This window comes from Pseudopodoces humilis, chromosome 3, assembly GCF_049639895.1.
Source record: "Pseudopodoces humilis isolate 2021_Gansu_Grassland_sample_001 chromosome 3, ASM4963989v1, whole genome shotgun sequence".
Taxonomy (NCBI): domain Eukaryota; kingdom Metazoa; phylum Chordata; class Aves; order Passeriformes; family Paridae; genus Pseudopodoces; species Pseudopodoces humilis.
In genome coordinates this window covers 50,942,819-50,964,843 of record NC_142202.1, presented here as the reverse complement: position 1 = coordinate 50,964,843, position 22,025 = coordinate 50,942,819, and the positions used below count along the sequence as shown (strand labels likewise).

At 42.4% G+C, this 22,025-nt stretch overlaps 1 protein-coding gene across 9 annotated transcripts in view; it reads left to right on the top strand.

Annotated features, from left to right (window-relative positions):
- Positions 1 to 21,622, top strand: part of NHSL1 (NHS like 1) — a 183,901-nt gene extending 162,279 nt beyond the window's left edge. For 7 of the 9 annotated variants that reach the window (XM_088052585.1, XM_088052584.1, XM_088052589.1 and 4 more), the window contains 3 exons: positions 6,282 to 9,680; positions 10,229 to 10,358; positions 13,807 to 21,622. In XM_088052585.1, coding sequence (XP_087908711.1) covers positions 6,282 to 9,680; positions 10,229 to 10,358; positions 13,807 to 14,530 — 4,253 coding nt within the window. In that variant the 3' untranslated portion in view covers positions 14,531 to 21,622. The remainder of the gene's footprint in view (positions 1 to 6,281; positions 9,681 to 10,228; positions 10,359 to 13,806) is intronic. The other 2 variants (XM_088052586.1, XM_014263295.2) reach the window with 1 other exon arrangement.
- The last annotated feature ends 403 nt before the right edge of the window (positions 21,623 to 22,025 follow it).

Sequence of the window (22,025 nt, the reverse complement as noted above, 5' to 3'; positions counted from 1 at the left end):
CCACTCTGTCTGTGTAGACTGGAAAATTCTGCATAAAAAATTCTGCGTAAATAAAATGCAGCATGATAGATGGTATTCTGAGACACAGTAAGAATGTGAGGTGTCTGCCAGTTTAGAGATGCAGTTACTTTTTTAAGTTGTTCTTTAACTGCAGCACCCTCTCGGTACTATTTAGCAGAGTGACACCAAAGTAAACAGGAGAAAGCAAAGCATTCTTCTCTCTGCCAAACAAATCAATGAAAAAAATAAGTTCTGCATACTTCTGAATTACCTTCCTTGTCTTACAGAGCATATATATTACATACGTATTTAATGGGAGTCAGTGTTGGGTCAAAACTGCAGAAAGAGCAAGAAACTTCGAAATGTTTTTCATCAAGTACTCTTGGTTTCTCTGCTCTGTATTGCCATTATGCATTGTCTCTAGATGTCTTCTTCAGATGGTATGCAAACCTGTATTCCCCCCTCAGACAAGAAGATGATTCCCAAATCATCATTAGGGTAATAAGTTTGGTAGAGATAAGCACCTCTGGAAGAACCTGTCACTGGCCTTGCTCATTTCTTGGCTCTTGGTTGTTATCAGCTTCCTTCACACATTCCAACTCTCCAGATGAAGTAAGGGCAGCAAAATGCTTTCCATGTTTCCGTGGTCCCTTCTTTGTGTCAGTGCTCTAGGGTCTGGCTCAGACTAACTTTCTTTTTGTGAAGGTTCCAAGTTGTCTGGTTGTGAGCTCTGCAGAGCTGTGCACCAGTGCAGTCCTAGACACAAGTGGGCAGCTTCTGGTGTCCCAGACTCTCTCCCTGTCTTGCAGGAGGAGCAGGTCTCAGACCTGACTATCAGTTCCACCAGTTCCTTATAAACATATCCTGCCAAAACTGGGGAGAGGAAAAAAGCTTCAGCTTTTCCACCTTTTGATTCCTTCTTCTTCTGACAGGCATTTTGATGGTTTTTTTTATTCCAACAGTATGTTTCTGTCCTCTTGACAGAAGTCAAGAGGTTCTGTCTTCTATTTTTATGCTTTGTGTATACTCCCTTTGGATTATTTAAATCCTTTTTTTTCCATCTTACAGATGCAATTCATAGTCTTTTTGACTTTGTGATTTTTTTGCCCCGTGTACTTTTTTTCCTCTTCTTGACCTAAGGGTTCCAAGGGTCTGAATGACCTCATACAGTTCTTTCAGCTTATTTTCCTACCTCGCTTTTTCAGTAGGTCACTGTCACCTGTAAGGTCTCATGTCAGTCATTGGGGATGGGAATAACTGACACCTCAGCTGTCAGTCCTTCATTTGCTTTCTTGCTGTGCAGCTCAGACCCCTGGCAGTACCAGTTGTTGTCTCAGGTATCGTGTGGGGCTGTTGAAGCTCTCCATTGACACGCCCGAGAGGAAGCAATTCCATCTCAGCAACATGGGGGCAAATGAGTCCTGATCTCTGGAAACTCAACTGTTCAATTAAAAATGCCTCTTAATTGATACTCTTCTCCGATTAGTTCCTTCCAGGGCTAGCAGTCACTCAAGTTCCAAGGTCCTTGTGGACCTTGCACTTACAATGGATAAGAAGAGTCCCAGATATGTATTGGTCCTACAGAAATCCCACAGCTGTTCCAGCAAAGTAATTTTGCACCTGCTTCTCTTTGCAAGTTTAGCAGTCTTTGGAGAGAATATTTCTGTTTCAGTGCCTTTTGACCAGTACTGGGTTTATAGCTGTAGTTTTTCACCATTGTACATTTCCAGCACTATCGATCTGTAGATCAGGTGTTAGAAAGCAGGTGTAATCTGCTTTTTGATACTGGGAGGATGAAAAACACAGAAGCCAAGAATATAAACTTCACCAGAGGCTGTTAGGTTAGAGAAATGAGCAGAATCTAGAATCAAGAAAACCTGAATTCCCTATATTGACATCAGAATTCTCCCTCTCAGGGTGGCAGTGATATGTGCAAGTATTCAGGATATTTTTTAGCTGGTGGTACTGAAAAGTTTCACAGCATTCACTGCAGTATTTTTCTTCCCCTCTGAGAGATTGCAGATGCTTCATGGAGCACAGTGAAAATTCCTTAAATTTGCCATAAGTCCAATGTACTTGTCTGTTTCTTGTAGAGTGTCTGTTAAAATCACCTGGTTTGTAGGTGCTGGGGTAAAACAGATTAAGAATTGCTGGCATTTTTTTGTAGCAGTAAATTGTGGTGCCTGCACAGTGACTTGGCCAGTTTACCAGGTTTGCAGGAGGATTGCTAGGTGGGGCATGAGGAGGCAGTGAGAGCAACACACCTTAGGAATGTGCCTGTGGCATAAGAGACAAGTGCTTACATTAGAAACGGCGGCGGTTAGTCAGAAGGTAAGAGAGACTATTTCTTTGTTCTCATTGAAACAAGCATGTACTTTGTGCCACCACACACATGCCCTTTATCTTTTCAAGCCCTCAGTTTTCCATGTTCATTTCAGTGCAGAGGACCTTTCATGTGATTCTCTGCAATGAGCTGCTTGGTGCCACCACATCAGCTGGAGTCACAGCAGGGCTGCTAGTAGCTAGTAGCTGGCCCCAGGGATTATATACAGACACACTTTCTTCCCCATCAAATTTGCCAAATTTGTCATTCTCAATCCCTGTTCTCTCTAATGAGCAGCACCAGTGACTACCAGAGTCCACAGTGTGGGTGTTCTTGGCTTGCTGCTGGAGCCTGCACCAAACATGTGTGTTAGTAAGAGAGATTTTCAGTACAGTAGGGTAATAAAGAAGAAAAGAGCATAGATAGTCTGCTGTGGTAGACATAGCACTGACTGCAGTGCTGCTGGACACAGGATCATACAAAAGGCAGACAGAACAATTGTTACTTTGACACATTTATCATGCACCCAGTTTGCAGCTACTTCTGACTTCATAATGTTCAACATTTGTAAACTGATGTCTAGTTCCGCAACATTTTTTGCTGCTGTCTGCTCACACTTTGTCCCTGCAACTAGATGGAGTTATGGGTGGCATTCTTTAAAAGATCTGATTCTGTTCAACAACTCTGGTGTTGTAGATAGATATCTCTATCTTCTGACTGCTGTTTATTTAAGTAGGAGTTGTCTGACAAACGTAGAATTATTATCAGTGTTGTAGTCAAAGGTTTGAGCTGTCCTTTAGAATGGGATTGTCTTCTAGCTGCAGTACCAACTGTAGGTTGGGTTAAGGGGGTTTGAAAATCCTTTCTTTTCCAGTATTACTCTGGAAGTCAGTGAGGGTTTTACAGTGCATTTGTAAATAGCAAATAAAATACTCCTCACTACCTTCCTCTGGATTTCACCAAAATCATGAACTCCTCAGCATATTACCAGTATACCTGAGTCTTAAATGTTCCTCTGGTTGGCTTTTTGAACCATTTTCCCTGCAGATTTCTGTTGTCCCTCTTCAGAAAACAGAACTATAAAAAGAGTAAATCCTCACAGCTTTGCATGAGATTGTGCATACATGTAAAGCCAAAACCAAAGCTGAAAGAGTTTCAGAACATACTGCATTTCTAAAAAAAAAAATAAATTAAAAAATAAATTGAAAAAAAATGAAAACTTCAAAGTTACATTCCTGTAATAGTAACACCAATGCAGAATTCCTTCCCTGACAATATCCTATGGAATGATTGAAGGATGTAGCCCTGTAGTTTATGTTTCTGAAGGTGGGTTGTCTTGCCCTCCATAATCCTGTGTTTATTTGGGCTCCGAATCATTCTGTCTAGAAGAGGCCTTGCATCAGTGCAAAGACTTGCCCTGATGGGCTTCCCTGCAGTATTGAGGTTGTGAAAATCTACTGCTGTTGAGTCAATTTATGCAGTTTCCCAGAGCATATTAGGCTGGACCTGACATCTATTCTGGTAACAAATCCAGGGTAAACACTGGTTCTCAGCAGCATCCTGCAGCTGGTTGTTGATGCTGCCCTCTTGTTAGTGTGCTGCTCTGGCACTGCTCTGGCTGGGGCACCCAGCAGTGCCCAGGCTCTGTTGGGATATGTGTGCCAAGGAAACGGGCAGGAGCTGCTGCGCCAGGCATTTTGGTATAGCCATCACTGACCTCCTTTACTCAGTGGCCTCTTTTATTCAATGCCATTAATTTTCTTTTTCAAACATCACTGTGCATTTACCATGAGCAGTATGTCCCAATAAATGCATTCAAACATTCTCCTTGTTTTGGAAGGAGAAGGTGAGGTTAGATAGTCCAGCATTGGTCCACTTTGCCATTTACCTTCTCTAGCCATAACATTTTGAACAGACATAACACACCCATCTGCATTATGCTTCTTGTGAAGGAGAGTGCATTTAGTTTCCTCTGTGAATACAGAGACATGCCACATACTGAAATGAAGTGCTCTCAGCCACAGGTCAGTGTGTGACAGTATTAGGTATTTGCTGTAGTGCTGACAGCTTCATTTTCCATCAGCACCATCCTTTTGTTTCATCTACATGTATGTGCACACATGTGTTTCACAGTGGCAGAAGAAGAAAAGTACCCCATGTCTTTGGTTATTTACATATCTTGGCATACAGATTTTTGTTACCAGATATTTTAAATTGATCTACAGTTAAAATCGATGATGTCATGGTTCCAGAAGCATTTGTTATGTCTACTTCAGTGTTTTTCTCTGTCTTAACCAAAGGGGTGCACTGATTCCGTAGAAAAAATACACCTGGAAAGAAAGATTGTTTTTCTTACGGTACAGTTGTTAATAACTGTATACGGAATATGCAAATCCCTCTCTTGGCTGGCTGCAGTAGTCCATCTGTTCTGACAGTATCTTGTATTAGATTATCCAAGACATTTGCCAGCCTCTGAGTGTCTAGCTTTGCAGCAAACCTCTACCAGAAGCATAAAGAGGCTGCATTTTTATGAGAGCAAGAGATTTTACACAATGCAAGCTAACTAGGCTTCAAGCTGCTGAAAGACTACTTACATGCCTGAGGAAAAGAAGTAAACAATCTTTTTTGTGTGTGCTGCTTTAACTGTAGCCTTTTCAGAGTCCTCTTTTCCTTACCCTAAATGCCTCTTTTGCCTGCCAAGAATCAGGATGATTAAATGTCCTTTAAGTGGTGTTTAAAGCTGCATGATAAGAATACCTATCCTCCCAATGCAGTTTCATATAGTAAATATGAAAGGAGAGCATTCCTTTCAGGCATGCTACTTCATTGCTCCTGAGACTCACTAAGGCAGAGACTTGAAATAACCAGGTTCCCCCCACAGTGACATGTGTAGCATCCTTTTAGCAGCATCTCCAGAAGCATGCCTGCCTCTCTTTTGCTATTTATACAGCAGTCCAACTGAATTCATAAGCAACAGCCTTACACAGACTAATTTTAAAGCAGCCCTCTGGTTTGTGATTTTAAAAGGCGGTTACCAATAAAATTTTCAATGTAAAAGAGCCCTAGAATCCTTTCTATCGACCCAGTGATAACTATATTTTGAACTGAAACCGATTTTCCATTGTCTTCAAAGTTGGGGGTGGGGGAAGTTACGCCAATATGTGATTATTCCTTCTTTTTAAAAATGTGGTTATTTTTTTGTTTCCTGATGGTGCTGAGGATGAGACAACCATCAATACCAGCTGTTTCTTTTACCCAGTTCTTACATTTTTTCCTTCATGATAAATAGAAAGTAATTGTATGGAGAAACATTATCTAATGGTTTTCTTTGCAGTGTTGGATAATGCTTATATGAATGCTGTTACAGCATGTGTATTATCTGGGGTAAAACAATGCATGTTTCCATGTGTTAGTATTCTTTTAGACAAACCACAGGACTTGGAGACCTATGTGTGTCTCCTGAAATATTTTTTTTCCTGAAGTGTAATGCTGTAAAAAGCAGATCCTTTTATTCATATTAGTCTCCAGATTTCCTTCCCCTTTTCTTTATTGCACGAGGCATTAGCATGGGAACACACTTCACGTTTCTCAGGCTTTTGTCTGTTCCTGCTGCATTGCCTACTGGAAGTCAAACAGTACTACTTGGTATCTGACACAACTGATTACTATGGAAATTATTACCATGTCATAAACAGAGGATTTCATGTGTCGAATGTGAGGCAGGAGCGCAGACGATTCTGTAAGCAGAAGGTTCCTGGTAATAAGGAAAAAGGGAAGAGAAATGCAGAAAACAGACGATGCCTCTGCAAAATCCATTGTTGCAGATTCTTCTTCATATGGCACAACCTGCAGGAGCATGGGGATCGAGCAGTTTGCTGGGTTGCTGTTTTTTTTAAATGAGTGAGAAGATAAATGTGAATTTACGCTTCAAGAAATAATTATTTTATTTTGACTCCAGCAGTTGGTACTGGCCAAAGTGATTTCCGAGGGCATTCGATGTATGTCCCAGATCACTGTTCCACGCTAGGGAGACTAGACAGCTATCGCTCTGCCATGCAGCGCTCTGAAACCAAGGACACCAGCTGCCAGACGGAGGAAGTTAAAGTTGTGCCCCCTTCAATGAGAAGAATACGAGCACAGAAGGGACAAGGCATTGCAGCCCAGATGTCTCAGTTCTCCAGCTCATCTGGAAACATGTCAGTGATGAGTGATTCTGCTGCAGTTATATTTGCTTCTCGCCAAAATAACGACATAGGTTTTCACAGCTTGCCTCGGGTTGGTGCGAGAGTGTCTCTGCAGTCCCTAGATCAGACACAGAGCATGATGTCGAGGCAGACAGAAGACATTGCTGGCACTTTACCCCACCAGATAAGTAAATTGCAAGTGGATGATAGTGTTGTGCATCTGAGGAATAATCCCACGTTGGGGACCCTGTCGAGGCCAAAGTCCCAAGAGGTGAGAGGCTGTGATAGTGAGAAGTCCTCAAGCCCAGCATGTGTGGTCTCTCCTCATGCCACTTACTCGACGAGCATCATACCCAATGCAACACTGTCATCCTCCTCGGAAGTTATCCTTATTCACGCTGCCCAGAGTGTTGGATCATTGGACAGTAAAATTTCCAGTTCCACTGCCTTTCCAAATCCAAGAGACAATCCTGCTGCCAGCAGTGCAATAAGTGGGAAAGAAGATCACCATTCTTCAAGTGGTAACTGGAGTGAGAGTAGCTCCACACGCCACTCACAGACGTCAGATACCATCCCATCTAACACTGTCATGATGCTTTCCCTTGGTGACTCTGCTGTCTCTCTAAGCACTCCTGGGAATGCAGAGGCTGGGTCTCAGAGCACGAGCTACAGCTGTAAGAACACCGCTGCTTTAGCAAGCCCTTCCCAGGACAGTGATGGCCGGAGTGAATCCAGCTATTCTGGGGAGCAAGCACAGGCAGCAGTGAGCAGCACGGAGCATTGGTTGTACAAGTCTTCAGAAAACAGCGAGACTCCTTCACGCAAGGTGGTTTGTACCACGCCAGGCTGTGCCACGCCCAGTAGCAACCTGAGCAGCAGCAGCCTGGAGAGGACGTCGGTCAGGGATGATTCCACTTCCCTCTATTCTGTGGACCATGATGGCTGTTATGGCTCCATGCATATGGACTCCGGACTGAAGTCAGACATGCCATGCAACACTACTAATGGTTTTGAGAACCTCAGGGACAGTGTGATAAATGTCTTTGAAGGAAAGGAGAAGAAACATCTGGATGACCACTCAGGCCAAGGTGACAAATCCCTAGCAAGAAACATCTCACTGAAAAAGGCAAAGAAGCCTCCTTTGCCACCATCCAGAACAGACTCACTCAGAAGGATGCCTAAGAAAAAAGCCCAGTCCAATGGACAGGTACTTGATGAAACCCTCATTGCCACCCTCCAGCATTCTCTGCAGCTGAATCTCAAGTGCAAAAATGGCAGCTCCCCTTCCCAGAGCCCCTGCAGCGATTATGAAGATCCCTGGGTGTTGCGCTCCCGCAGCCAAAGTTCGGTGAGTGCGAGCAGCAGCATGATGTCCACCACTGCTCCAAACCTGTACTCCATCTGCACGGTCACTCCCTCCCAGAGTGAAACAAGCAGCATAAAGTCAGAGTATGCTGACCAGTGGGGTTACTTCGGTGACTATGCCGCAGTGGCAGATGACCAGATGAAATCTCCGGTGACCCATTCTGCCAGTACATCGTCTGCTCTCAGCGATTACAGCATCAGCCACTTCAGTGATGGCTCAAGGGCTTCTATGCCCCAAGTGCCCAGTGGACTGGCCAAACCAAAGAGTGCTTCTCCAGAGAAATCCCACCGAGTCACTTCGCCATCGAGTGGGTACTCCAGCCAGTCCAATACACCCACTGCGCTTACTCCAGTGCCTGTACTTGTAAAGTCTACATCATCAGGAAATGGGAAGTCCAAGCTGAAGCCTAAAGTGCCTGAAAGGAAGTCCTCTCTTCTGTCTTCAGTCTCCATGTCTTCGTCATCCACTTCTCTTTCTTCAAATACATCTACTGAAGGGAGTGTGAGCGTGAAGAAATTGGACCCTGCTGTGAGCCCTCCTGTGGATTCTGGTGCTCCTCTTCCAACACCTCCACATTGCCCTGAACTTTCTCCTCCTCCTCCTCCTCCTCCAGCAGAAGTCATGGATTTGTCACCATTGTCTGCCTCTCCCACATTCCCCCCACCTCCACCAGAAGCCAGTGTAAATTCTACCTTTGCTCAGACTGTGCCGTGGTTTCCGCAAGAAGCCTCCATCAGTTCATTCTTCTCCCCTGTTGCTCCTCCTCCTTCTTGCCCCTTAGCTGTCCCGCCACCAGCACCACCGCTTGATCCCAAAATAACAAAAGGTGCAGCCATACTCCCACAGTATTCTTTCAAGAAACGCAACCAGGATGATTCTTGCTACAGTCCAGTGAAGCAGCCACTCAACAAGCAAGATTCATCCAGACCTGTGATGCCATTAGTAACCACCAAAGCACTGCAAATGGTACAGTTGAGGTCTGTGAAAAAATCAACAGAAGGTGAGCCATCAACTGAATCTGTTTCTGAAACCACCTCTCAGGAAAAAGGTACTGCAAATACATTGTCACAGTCTTTGCTAAAGCCATCTCTCTCACTAAAACTCAGTACCAGCTTAGGCGATGAGGAAATGAAAATTCAAGGCACTTCATTTAAAAATGCAGTTCAAACACTGTCTCGGGGTTCTCCTCTCATCCTCCCTGATAACACACCTGTACTTGACAGTGACAAAAAGCCGATGAGTGCAGTAGGTCTAAAGAAATCTTCTGAAGCTGATGCTCTGGGGTCAGCCACTGATGACACACCTGAGTCCTCAGTGCAGAGTGAAGACCTCCCTTCAGGCATGTCGCTTCAGGGGTCACCAGCATCTCCTGACAAGACTCAGGTTGTATTGCCAAGCAAGAAACCACCTCCTATTTCAAAGAAACCCAAACTGTTCCTTCTGGTACCACCTCCACAGTTAGACCTTACAGTGGAGAAAGCAGCTGAAGCGAGTGATACTGCCAGAAGCCCGACTAAGAGAGACGCTGTGCTTGCACACTCTGAGGAGGCGAGAAATTGTCTTACAGATGGACTCGGTTCTAGCGAGATGGACTCTGGCAGCCTGGTTCCTGAGGGAGGAGCTGCTGGATTCACCTTCTCTGAGACAGTGGGAGCGAATGCCTTTGTGGTACAGCCTGCTGCATCACCAGTTCAAGAAGAACCCAGGCAGGAGGAGCAGTCTGCTTTTGATGAAGGAAGCAGTTCAGGCAGCAGCCAAGACAGTGGCAGTAACACTGACGGGCACCTATCTCAAGAGAACGAAAGTGGTGAGTCTCTTTTCTCTGACTAATTCAGATGCAGCAGTAGCTATTTTGAAGAAGGTGGGGAGTGAGAATAGCCATCTTAGCACTGAGGTGGCATTCTGTAGAGGGCAGAATCTCTTGTGATTGTTACAAGTAAAACAAAACCAGAAAGTTGCAGGGATCTGGTTAGTACTTCATGACATTTCATACAATTCCTTTCTGACTTCTTATTGTTGCAGACACAGAAAGAAAATGATGCTTTATTTAACCATGCTAGTATTAAAGCATGCTGTGAAAACAGTTAATTTGTTAATACTGGTTTTGTGTTTTAGTAGAAACCTTACAAATTTTCTTTTGTTACTGTTCTCCCGCCTGTTATGTGTGAGCAAGCACAGGCATTTATTTCATGCACTGCAGTTCCCTAAGCAAGCATTGATCTGAAATGACAATGACAGTGCTGCACTCAGTCCACCAGATGCTTCTCCTTGGAGGCAGCAAGGGCTGGTTTCAGGACTGTGTGCCCATGGGGTTTGCACAACACACTGACCGTGTTGTTTGTTCTCTTTGCATAGTGGAGGTGTTTGAATCAGACACAGCCAATAGTTCATTCCTGCCAAGCAGTAGTTATGGGGAAGACACGGACGGAGTGGCAACACCAGCAAGACCAAGGACTACTGAGGATCTTTTTGCAGCCATTCACAGGTACTGCAGAAACTGCCCTTCGTTTAACTCTTAGTCTGGTAGGTCTCTCAGAAATAAATTTAACATTGTTTTAGAGAACACCCAATTACAACAGTCCTGGCTTTAACAGCAAGCACGTATTTATCAACTTTCTACTGAGGCTGTATGTGAAAAAGATGAGAAAAGGAACTTGCATTTTTTTGTTTTATAAATGTATTTAATCCAGTCTGAACTAAAATCAACTAGATTAAATGGACATAGATTGTATTATAAATACCTTGCCCTTAGAAATAGCAAGTTACATCTAGTATTTATTGTACTGTTCTCAATCTGCCATATTAACTCTGCTGTTGCTTTTTCTGTGTATCTTTTTGTTTTCATTCTCGTTCTTCTCCATCTCTTTTTACTCTCTTCGCTGCTTATATGGTGCAGTTTGGGACAGAGGCTCAACGCTAATGCTTCATGGCAAGCGTGGCTGAAACTGGCAAGTAACACAACATGTCAGTCATATGGCAAAACATATGGCAAACGCTGGATTATAGTTTGCCGTAATCCAGCCTGAGGTCGGGTGTTTTGTGTCAAACTGGTTCATGAATGAGATGTGCAATACTGGCTCTATTATTAATGACATTATCCATTTCCCTTGAAAACAAAACCATCCCGAATGGCAGCTAGATCTACGTGCTGTTCACGTTAGGTGCTCAGATAGAAGCAAACCCAAGCAAGCCCCAGGACAGGAGCGCCCGAAGGCAGAGCTCCCTTGGAGCAGCGCTCCCAGACCGCGGCTGGAGCCGCCCCGAGCCGGGCGTGGCGCCAGCGCCATCGCGTGGCTGCACCGCGCACTGCAAACCTCCCTGCCAGCCAGGGGGGAATTACCCAGGTGTTCCGTCAGTGTGCACATCTGTGCATCGGGAATGAGCGACGGGAAGGGAGCGGCTGGGAGCTGCCAGGCTGCAGATGCAAATGCTATTTTTTAATTTTTTTTTTTCATTTTTGAAACAAGTCCTTTCCAGACATTGCAAAAATCACGTATCTATGATACTGACTTTCTGTAATTTACTGTTATCCCTTAGGACGTGACCTGTATGAGCCATTCTGAAAATGCTCTGTTGCATTCATGTTGCTTGGCTCTCTCTAGAACTGTGTCAAATTTGGCTTTAGAATGAGACGACCAGTAGCCATTCTCCTTTATGTATGGAGACAGAGAGTGGATTTCTGTGTATGTGCACATACCTTGAATTCCTGAGTTTGTGGGGAAATTGACAATGGAGCTGGATGTGACATACTTAGAACTGCCTGATAAATTATTTTATTAAGACCTTGCTTTTTCTGGCTTTGGACTAGAACCACTTTCTTCCTTGGTTGCTAATTAATAAAAAAGGTTTAGATTTTCCCCCACTGTTTCTAAGAGATATTATTTCAGTAATTGGCACTCTTGAATAGATGCTTTAGAGCAAGACAAGAAATTTAGTGGTATGTGCATTAAGAACAGGCAGTCTTAAGTTTTAAGTCACAGTTTTATTTGAACATATACCCTATCTGTGTCTGAAAAACCACCAAAACAAAATTATCTTCCATAATTCATACATACTGAGAAAAGCTGGCTTGGGGCTGACAGCAAACTGACTGCTCTGCACTGCATTCTCAGTCTTACCAGATCACTCCAAGCTAGGATAAAAAAGTCTTTCCCTGCAGATCTTTTCAACTGAATTTTTATTTTTATTTTTTTTTCCCATTTAATTTGGGATTTGGTAGCAGTGCAACTCTGGCACTGCAGTGTTTAAAGATACCCATAAGCAGCCAAAACTCTAATGAAGGGAAATCTTTTCTGTGTAACAAATGCACACACACGTGTTCACACACAGACTGGCAGAGCATCCAAGCACCAAAACCATCTGTTGCCTACAGCACTAATGCACAGTTAAGTGTAGATGAGGTTCCTACATTGGCTGCTCCTGAAGTCATCATTGTATCTCCTCACTGTCTTCTGTGTCCATTCATCCTCAGGCTGAATGGACATTGGCATTACATTCTTACTCCAGAAAGACAGGTGGAGGCAGCAGCAGCTGCTGAAAATGCCAGCTGGTACAGCTGCCTGTGGGGGTATCACAAGTGAGCTGTGCATCAACTTTGCCTCTTAGGAGAGTTAGGATTGCTCCAAAGTCTTGGCACAGCCTGTAGCAATGTCTGTTGCTGCCACCTACTCAGCTGATGGATCCTGCTTCTTTGTTTTCAGTGGTTTTTTAATTATTAATAGGCTGTGATGCATGAACACATTTGAGCTTGCCTTGGCAAAGTCTCAAAGCTTTTAAGAAAGTAAAGCTAAAGATCACATTAAGTAGAAATCTGTTTTACAAGGGGAATGGTCTGGGTTGAACACATGCTTGATAAAAATTAATATAGTTTTATAGCATGATAATTTTATATCTTTAAGAAGTCTATTGACTTATGTTAAACTTTTGCCAAAATACCATATTTAAAATTAGGCTTTATATAATCTTTTTTAATTAATTCTTGCTCAGTCAGCAAAGAAACAAAGCAGCTGTGCTACAGATACCAGGCATGTACATTTCTCTGAGATTTCTAGTAATGTGAAAATGAGGCAATAAAAGTCCAGTTTCCACATATTCCCAGTTCCATGGTTATCTCTTAATTTATTTATTTTTTTGTGTTGTCCCTGCACTTCACATTTAAATAGACAAACACTCCGCTCTTTCATTTGGAAAGATAACTTTCTTGTCAGGAAGTTGGTCTCTCCTTCATTTAGATGAAAGTTGCAATGACAGAGCACCAACATAACTGAATTTTGTCTGTGCATCTTGAGAGGAGCTGGAAAAGTTTTTTTCTATATTTATTTTATATTTTGATTAGGGAGGGGTTTTTTTTTTAATCCTTTGATTGAGAGTTGTTACATGTAGCTCCCTTTTCTCCATCCTCAGCAGCAGTGCATTGCTGTGTCCTTTTTATGAAGGGAAGTGTACTAAACTACAGCTTTAATTCTCCAGAGTGTCAAATGAAATTGTAAAATGCAACAAAACAACCCACATACTCTAGATGACACATTTTGAATCAAGTCCTCAAATTAACAGAGAAACAGCAAGAAGTATAAATCTTTGTAGCACATTAGTCTGAGCACTTGAATGCTGGCTTCAGAAAATCCGATTCACTAAATTTGCTAAAGTGTTCTGAACATCAGTATTGCCAGTTTTAGTAGTTTCCTTGTTCCAGATTTGCAGAAAAAGAGTAATAAACTTACCTTATACCTCCAAAACCTGCATTGGTGCCTGTACAGTTCTGGTGGTGTTCTTACTCATGCTTTAGATTTAGATCACTTCTCCCTTTTCCCTGTCTCTGCTTTAGCTTAATTCATTGTCATCCCTCTAAACTGAGTTTAATTAGAGGAGATAAAAAGTTTCATTTTTGTGTCATCCTCTTTATGTGTGTGTGTGTGTGTGTGTTTCAAACTCAGATCCAAAAGGAAAGTCCTTGGCCGTAAAGATTCTGAAGACGACCGTACCCGCAACCATTCTCCGTCACCCCCCGTAACTCCCACTGGTGCTTCCCCAAATTTAGCTACCCTCAAACAAGCCGGGTCTATTCAGAGAAGCGTTCGCAAGAGCAGCACCAGCAATGACAACTTCAAAGCCCTGCTGCTGAAGAAAGGGAGTCGCTGTGACACCAGTTCCCGTATGTCCGCAGCAGAGATGTTGAAGAACACGGACCCGCGGTTTCACCGGACAAAGACAGACGTCTCCCCCGACCTTTCCGACAGCCCTGCCAGCTGCTCGCCCAGCAAGAGCAAACGGGCCCAGGAAGAGTGGGCCAAGAGCGAGGGCCTGATGCCAAGGAGCATGTCCTTCTCTGGCACGAGGTACGGCCGGTCACGGACACCCCCGTCTGCTGCCAGCAGCAAGTACAACGTCCGCAACCGCATCCAGAGCAGCCCCATGACTGTCATTAGTGAAGGAGATGGGGAAGTGGTGGAGCAGTCCGAGGGCAGGGTCCAGAGGACTTTGGAAGAGCAGCAAGAGGGGCAGCTTGATATGTTTAACAGTGATGAAATGGACATGAATGACTTTCCATATGCTGAGGAGGCAGGCTGCAAGGAGACCTTGGATCCGGCCCATACAGACTTAATGACTCAACCAGGTGCTTCAAGGAAGTACCTAAACTCTTCAGCTGAAGAAAGTTAAAAGGCAGCGTGACAAAAGGCTTCGGATATTAGTCTAGAAAATCACAGGGACTAGATTCCAGAAGAAGGCCCAGACCAGGACAAGGTTACTTTGCTGAGCATTTATTCCACGAACTGCATGTGTATGTTTAAATGCTAAAGCAATGGTGGTTCTGCATGGTTGGGTTGGGGTGGGGAGCACTTGCTTTGAATGAGTGGTCTGTGGCGTGAAGAAAGTTAACAGCTGAATTTTTTGTGTAAAGCCTTAGAAGTCCTCTTGTGGGTTTGGGGTGGGGAAGTTTTCTCAGAGTCTGTAGGGGTGTGAAGTTTTTCTTTTTCTTGAGACTGCAATTGTGCAAGCAAAATTTAGGAATAAGCCTGAAATGGGAAGGCTCCTGTGGTACAAGCTGGACATTTGGTTCAAAAGCATTGTAGTGATGCAGCATAGTGCATTCGTTAAGCAGAGGGAGGCACAGTGAGGCACATTCACCTCTGAGAGAGGGTAGCAGGGTTGGTGCTGGGGTTACATGACTCCTTGGTGGAGTATGGCCCAGCGTTTGATGAAGCATGTCCTGCTCGAGCAATGAGCTCACCAGGTTATGGGTTGGTCCAGGGTACTGTACTTTTAATCCTTTTTCCTGAGGGAAAATGAACTGTGTAGTTATCGTGGAAAAGGGAGCTGATTTTATAACACACTACTAGCTGCTGTGCAGCCACACACGTTCACTTGGTGAAACACACATTTCCAGGTGATTTGCTTCCTTGGCTGGAGTATTCCCTTAGAGAATTAGAACAGCTGGATGTGTGCAGAGGGTTCAAGCAGACATCAGGAAAGTGGGAAATGAATGAAGGAGTGTACTGCCAGAATTTGGAAGGGTTACTGTTGTGGTTTAGGAATGGTATTTCCCAATTTAGTGTTCTCACCAAACCACTCCAAACCGTGTACTGCTTACTCACTCCCCTCTGCTCTTACCTCTACGGGTGGCTGGAGAGGAGAATTGGAGGCACAAAAGGTAAGGTTGGGGGCTATAAAAGAAGAATTTACTGGAAACAGCAATGAAGTAAAAAATGGACAGTAGCAGCAACAACACTTAGAAAGAGGTGAATGGCTCACAGGTGACTGCTCACCATGCAGAGCCTGGTAATGTGTGACCTGCTGCCCCACGTCCTTGTCCCCAGCAGTGTTGTGAGGTGGTGTAGAATAACCTCTGTGTCCTGGCCACGGCTCCTCCTGGCTACTGCGAAAAATGAACCCTGTCCTGGCCGGAACCAGGGCAGCTGTGTTTCTGAATTAGAAAGAGAAATTTGACTTGCACTACTGCACTACTTGCAAAGCTGTAGGTGGAGCCCGTCTTTCAAAACTGAAACTTGGGAGTTGTGTATTGCCAGAAATCTGTCTTTGATTTGTCAAAATGGGGAGACTATTACTTTTCATCACTTGAAAAACAGATACGTGCTAACTTTTGGTTACCAAAGAATAAGTTACAGTTACTTTCCTTTTTGATTTGCCTGCAGTATTGCTCTTCTTTTTTAACCTTAATAATTTAGTGAGGTTCGTTTTTATTGTATATTTTACAGATAATAAGAACATTTAACGGTTTTCCAATTGTAAAGAAGACCATTAATTAAAACTGAAATATTGGCTGGAGTTTTTGGTTCTTGGTAGGAATGAAGCTTTTAATTTTTAATAAGAATTTTGCATCATTTGATGGCATGCGCAGTTTTTGTATTGTTTGTACATATTGAAAGTTGTTAAAATATCTTTTGATCTCCTTACCGTAGAATTTTTACATTTTTAGATTGCTTTTAAGAAGAAAAAGCACTCTTTGTAGATTATTTATTTTAGAGAAATATGCTTGTAATCTCTTTCTTCAATCCTTTACTTGTTAGTTATGTAAATTTCAGGGGCCTTCATTTAACTCTTCCCTTCACAGGAGGGGAATAGTGCTGAAAATGCTGTGACTTTGCTTCAATAAAGAAAAAGCCTGCCAGTTGCCATATTGTCTTTTGAGTCGATTAAAATCTCCTTCAAAAGATATGTCCTGCAGCGTATGGCAACCCACTGAATGCCATAATCCATGCATCCAGCTACTAATCTCCAGTTTTCATTGCAAAATTTACTAATTCACTTTAGAGGCAGCTAAAGTGTACTCACACATCCATGCCATTTTGGTGTCTCAATTGTGAGACTAAAAAAATTTAAATAATCCTAAGATTTTTTCCAGTGTCATGTGAGTGTTTCTACTACTTCTCTCCTACTTGCAACCTGTCCCAGAAAACTAAAATTTTTGGAGAACTAGATTATAAGCAGAGTGAGTGAGAAGTGAAATGGACAAATTGAATGCAGCTGCAGTCACTGGAACAAGGGTGGGATTAACTGGTGCGCAGCAAACTTTCTACCCTTTTTACATGCTAACTGTATTGAAAGAGCCATTGGATTTTTTGAATGAAAATAAAACCTAATCGGATAAGGTAGTTTGTTTCAGATATTAATACTGATCTGAACTGCACCCTGTTACAAAGAGATAGCGGTGGCAGAATATTTTGCACTAAACATCTTGTGAATGTTGCTTTGGTCCATCTCCCACAGCTGATCTCATGAAACACGAAAGGACCAAGTCTTTTCCACAGCAGGTGCTGTCCTTTGAAAGCCATGCTAAATGCTATGCCACCATCCTGACAGAATAATGTGTAATAAATAATACTCAGGTTTGTTTTATTTTTTATGGATGAGAAAATCATCTAAGTGAAAAACGGATGCACTGGGCAAAATTGTAACTGGTGCCTGCAGCTTCTGCAGCCATTTGCAGCCTTTTGCATCAAGTGCCTGTAGGAGGGAGCATAGCCAGCTTGTTTCCTGGTGATGGCCAGCTGATGCCGTGCCAGTTGTTTTTATGGGCTACGTGTGGAACTTGTGGGAAAAGCCTGACTTAAATGCACACCATGTTGTCAGTGCAGGAAGACGAGATTAAACTTAATGTAGCCCAGGCTGAATTTCCTCTCTGGCCACAGGTAGCCTTGATGCTCCTCTAAAACCCACATCTGCTGAACTTGGGCTGAAGTTCACAGGCTTTGGCTAACATGCAGAAGACAGTGTTCATGCAGCCCTACTGATGTTGCAACATGACATTTTACACAGTACAAGGTGTAGCGAAATACCTTAAGTATGCTGAAATATATTTAATGGTGCTTATTTTTACCATTTATTTTGGTAGCTGATATAACTTTCTTACAGAGGTGTCACCATGTCATCTCCCCACAGGCAGAACTGGTTAATTATTTTGTCACGCTTACAACTTCAAAGTTGCTTTCTTAGACAGTTAAGGTTCCTCCATAGGGAGGTTTTGCACTTGAGGTTTTATTGGTCTACAGCTGTAGATTAAATTTAGCAAACCTTTGCTAAAGACATCCAGAGCAGAAGGAGAGGAAGACACATATATGTAAACTTGGCTGTGCTGAAGAAAAAAAGCAGACTTGTCATCCTGATGCTTCGTGCATCATACTGTCCCAGGGCTTGTTTGGAGTTTACAGCTGGTCTACAGTTTGCCTCTAAAACAAGAATATTGAAGGTAGATGTGAGATTAATTTCTGGTTTCTTCTTTACTGGGAGTGGTTTTCAGCTTCAGTCTTTTTCTAAATCCTGCCCTGTGTTAACTCATTTCATGTTTCATTCCTTTATGTTTGGAGTTCTGCTATCAGATGTAGGCAGCCCCAATAATCCTGTGAATCAGCCCTCCAGTTATTCTGTCAGTACATTCACAAGGCTCTGGGGCATTTACAGGTCTTCACTACTGTTTGTGGAAAGGAGAACTTATTACCTTAATTGAAATGATGGAGGTTATGCAAGGAGCAATAGCTTGGTGAGAGGAGGTTTGGAAGGCTACTGGATATCGGTTAAAATAACTGGGAAAGAAGTGGATTTGATGAATACAGGATTTTGAGAAGACAGGACTGGGACGCTGGTTCCTGCATAAGGCTCAGCCTGAAAGAAGGCACTGCAGAAAAGGTGACGCAAGGAGATTACTGAGAAGTACAGTGAATGCACAGGTTAAGGTATGGGGTGGGCAGGCTAGTGCAGATTCTAGATGATAAAGAAGTTTCAGCAAGTACAGAAGAGAGAAAAAGGCAAAGGAACAACGGAACAGCTACAGCAAGGAGGAAGAAAAATTTTAGCCCATATGTTTCATCCTAATTCAAAGGGTATAGAAGGCCAAAGTCAGTCAAACGTGGGGGGAAAAAATCCAAAACCCCTAACAATTTAGAAGAGGAAAATGAGCAAAATTGGGTGAGCTTAGAGAAGCCATTATAGGCTGAAGTGAATACTGCTCTAGGAGACCTCGGGCAACACTGGGTAGGTGGCTTGAACACCTAAGTCTGGAAAGAATAAAGGGGATTGATTGATTGATTGATTGATTGAGAAGATCAAAGCTCAGATTGATCTTGTCTAATTTCTGCCAACAACTCTGCATCCAGTGGTTCCAGTGGACTGGGTACAGGTCTCCAGACACTTGCATTGGGATAACTTGTTAAACCTTCAGTCATTTCCTGAAGCAAAGAGGCCACTCATGCATGTAGCACAGGGATGAATGTGTTAATACTACTGCAAGCAAATAGACCTTGTCTGATGTTCTTTGGATACCATAAAGTTCTGGAAAAGTCATTTATAGCAGCAGTCACTGTTCAAACAAAGCCATTGCCACAGTATATTTGAATGATTCAAAATGATGCATTGTTTGGTTTTATAGGAGAGAACTAAAAGGATGGACTTCAATGGTAAAACAAAGTCTTACATAATTTACAGTGGCAATGAGGAATCATTTTATCTGTTTTATTTAAAATAATAAATATATAAATAAAAATATTTAAAACTTCTGTACTCATGGAAGGGAACACAATGGCTTTATAATTGGTAGCTTTCTGAGTTCCCCCCTTATACTTAATTTTCTGAATAACTTTCAGAAGTGATTTCTTGCATGGTTAGCACTAGAAAAGTCTTCTGGCAAAATTGATAACTTAGTTCTAAAGGGGTGTTACCAACTTAAATCAGAGTGCAGCATTAAAATCTTGTAACTACTTAGTGCTAGATTGTGACTGTGGCTATACATGGCTCTCTGTGTGTGAATTAATAAACATGTGACAGAGAAAAATGTAGAAATGTTTGATAAAGATGTGCTGTGTCATGTATTATCCTGAAAATCTGGGTAAAAGCCTTGATAGTGCCTCCCCAGCAGAATGCTGGGTACATTTTATGTGGCAAATTTACCTCTTTGCAGTTGGGTGCTTTCACATAATGTGCAGCCAACCTTTTAAGGGCCAATCAATGCTTCTCCCAACAATGCTAATGGAAAGTGTCATTGATTTTTAGTAGGAAATTGTCTGTTAATAGTGAATCCAAATGTATGTGTATAAGCATGGGGGGAGGTACATAGGGAAGAAAGTCCAATCCCAATGTACCTGAATTGCTTCTGTCTGTAGTACACTGGTCTGTTTGTGCACCAACCTTCAGTACAAAACCAGAATCGTTAGCTACTGAAGGGAAAAAAAAAAAACAAAAGAGAATCTCTCAGGACTCCTAAGGTAGTAGAAGTTTCTGCATTTTCATTAACACTGGAAAAAAAAAAAAACATTAACAAATATAATCAAATTAAAATTTAAATCTGTGTTTAGAGGTTAAAACTAATTTGTGAGGAAAAAATATGTAAGTTATGAAAACAAAAACCCAAAACAAAAACCTCAAAAAAACCCCAAAAATTCCAAAACACCACAAGATTAAATCCTGCAAACAAGAAATACAAGAAACAAAATGAACTATCTGCTATCTGAAGAGGAATGTTGTTCATGTGCATCTGGGTAGTACACTAATGTCTTCTTTAAAAGTTAAATATGTGTTGTTGCTTTTTCCAGAAGAAATTACAGGCTGTTTCTAACAGTCTTTCACACTGGGTTGCAGAAAATGGACACAAATTCTTGCCTATGGGAGTTAACTTTGGGAAAAGCCCCTGATTTCTAGGTCAGTTTAAAACATGTGAAAGAGCATTACAGTGATACAAGTATTCAGTGCCCAGTGCAGCATCACCAGTTGAGAAGCTGCCTCAGTAGAAGATGGGTCCATCCTTTTTGCCTTAATCAGAGTATCGTAGTGTGCTGCCTGGAAATGGTGATTTTGCAGATTGCTGTGCCAACTGGGAGCTGCAGTGTAGTTCAAAGGGTTCAAAAAGCAAAGCCCAAGTTTAAGTAGTCAGTACAGCAGTCACAGACTAGGGAATGATAGTGATTTTAATGTATTTACTTTTTTTTAGAGTCCTGATACAAAAATATGATACAAAACAAAAGTACATTTCAGACAGGAGATCCTAAGGCAAATGGGTGCACAGGGAGCATGTGGCTGTGAGCAGAGGTCATGTAGTTGCACAGAAGTCCAAGTTTGGGTCTAAAGTAGCTTAAATCCATTTGCAAGCCATGGATAAACAATATTAATCCAAATTTGGTGATCCCAAATGTAGTTGGCATATTCCCATACATAACACACTTGGATCTTTTAGGGCAAAGATCATACAAATTCCACAGGAAGGTCTCTTGTGATACACAGGGCAAAAAGTGTACCTCAATGTAATATTCAAGAGTCAGCCCTTTATTTATTCCAACACAGAACATTAAGCCTGATTTCTCCATTTACTGATGTATTTTCTTGCAAAATTTGTCAGAATTTGAGATTGTGGCATGTGGAAACCTGGAAAGTAGTTGATAGGTTATTTCTGAGTTTAAAAAACCACAAGCAGTACTCTGGTTTTAGACTGTTAAGCACAACCCAAGGCAAGCAAGCTGTGTAACATAAAAGCTTTTTTTGAAGCGCAGCTTTGAAGTCTAGGACTGACTACAACAAATCAGTCACCAAATCCATGGGATGAGTTACTTGCATGTTGGATTTTGGGAACAAAGAACCTAAGAAATTACTTTCTGGGCCACAAACTTGCTCTTTTGAATGATTACCAGTATCTGGAAAATTGTGACCTCTTTGAACTGAAAGTCCATGTTAGAAATGATCTAAAATACTTGCTGAGAAAAGAGGGAAGAAAGTGTCTTGATAATAAACTGAAATGCCTTTCTCAAGTCATTCTGGTTGTTACTCTTCTTTGTTGAACTTTTCCTTCTTGGGATAAATCAGATCTCATGTTATCTATTCTTGTAGAGTGCCTTAGCAGTACTCTTTCAACAGGTGTTTCTCATCCTGCTTGAAACATCTTGCTAGCATCAAGAGTCTTTCTTTGTCATACTGGTATGTCTTTTGGAAGGCCTGCCAAGAATAAATATGAAGGGAATTTAAGCTTGGTTGTCCTTTATGCCCTAGTCTGTAGACTATGGACTTCCCAAAGTTCATCTATCTGGGAAAATGCCATCAGGAGCAGCAGCTCCTGCTTCTTTACCAGTCCATGTGTGTACCTGACTGCACTGGGGCCTCCAGCCTTGTTGGCTCTTCAGCTGGTACAGACAGACAAAACCTTTTTGCTAAACTGTGG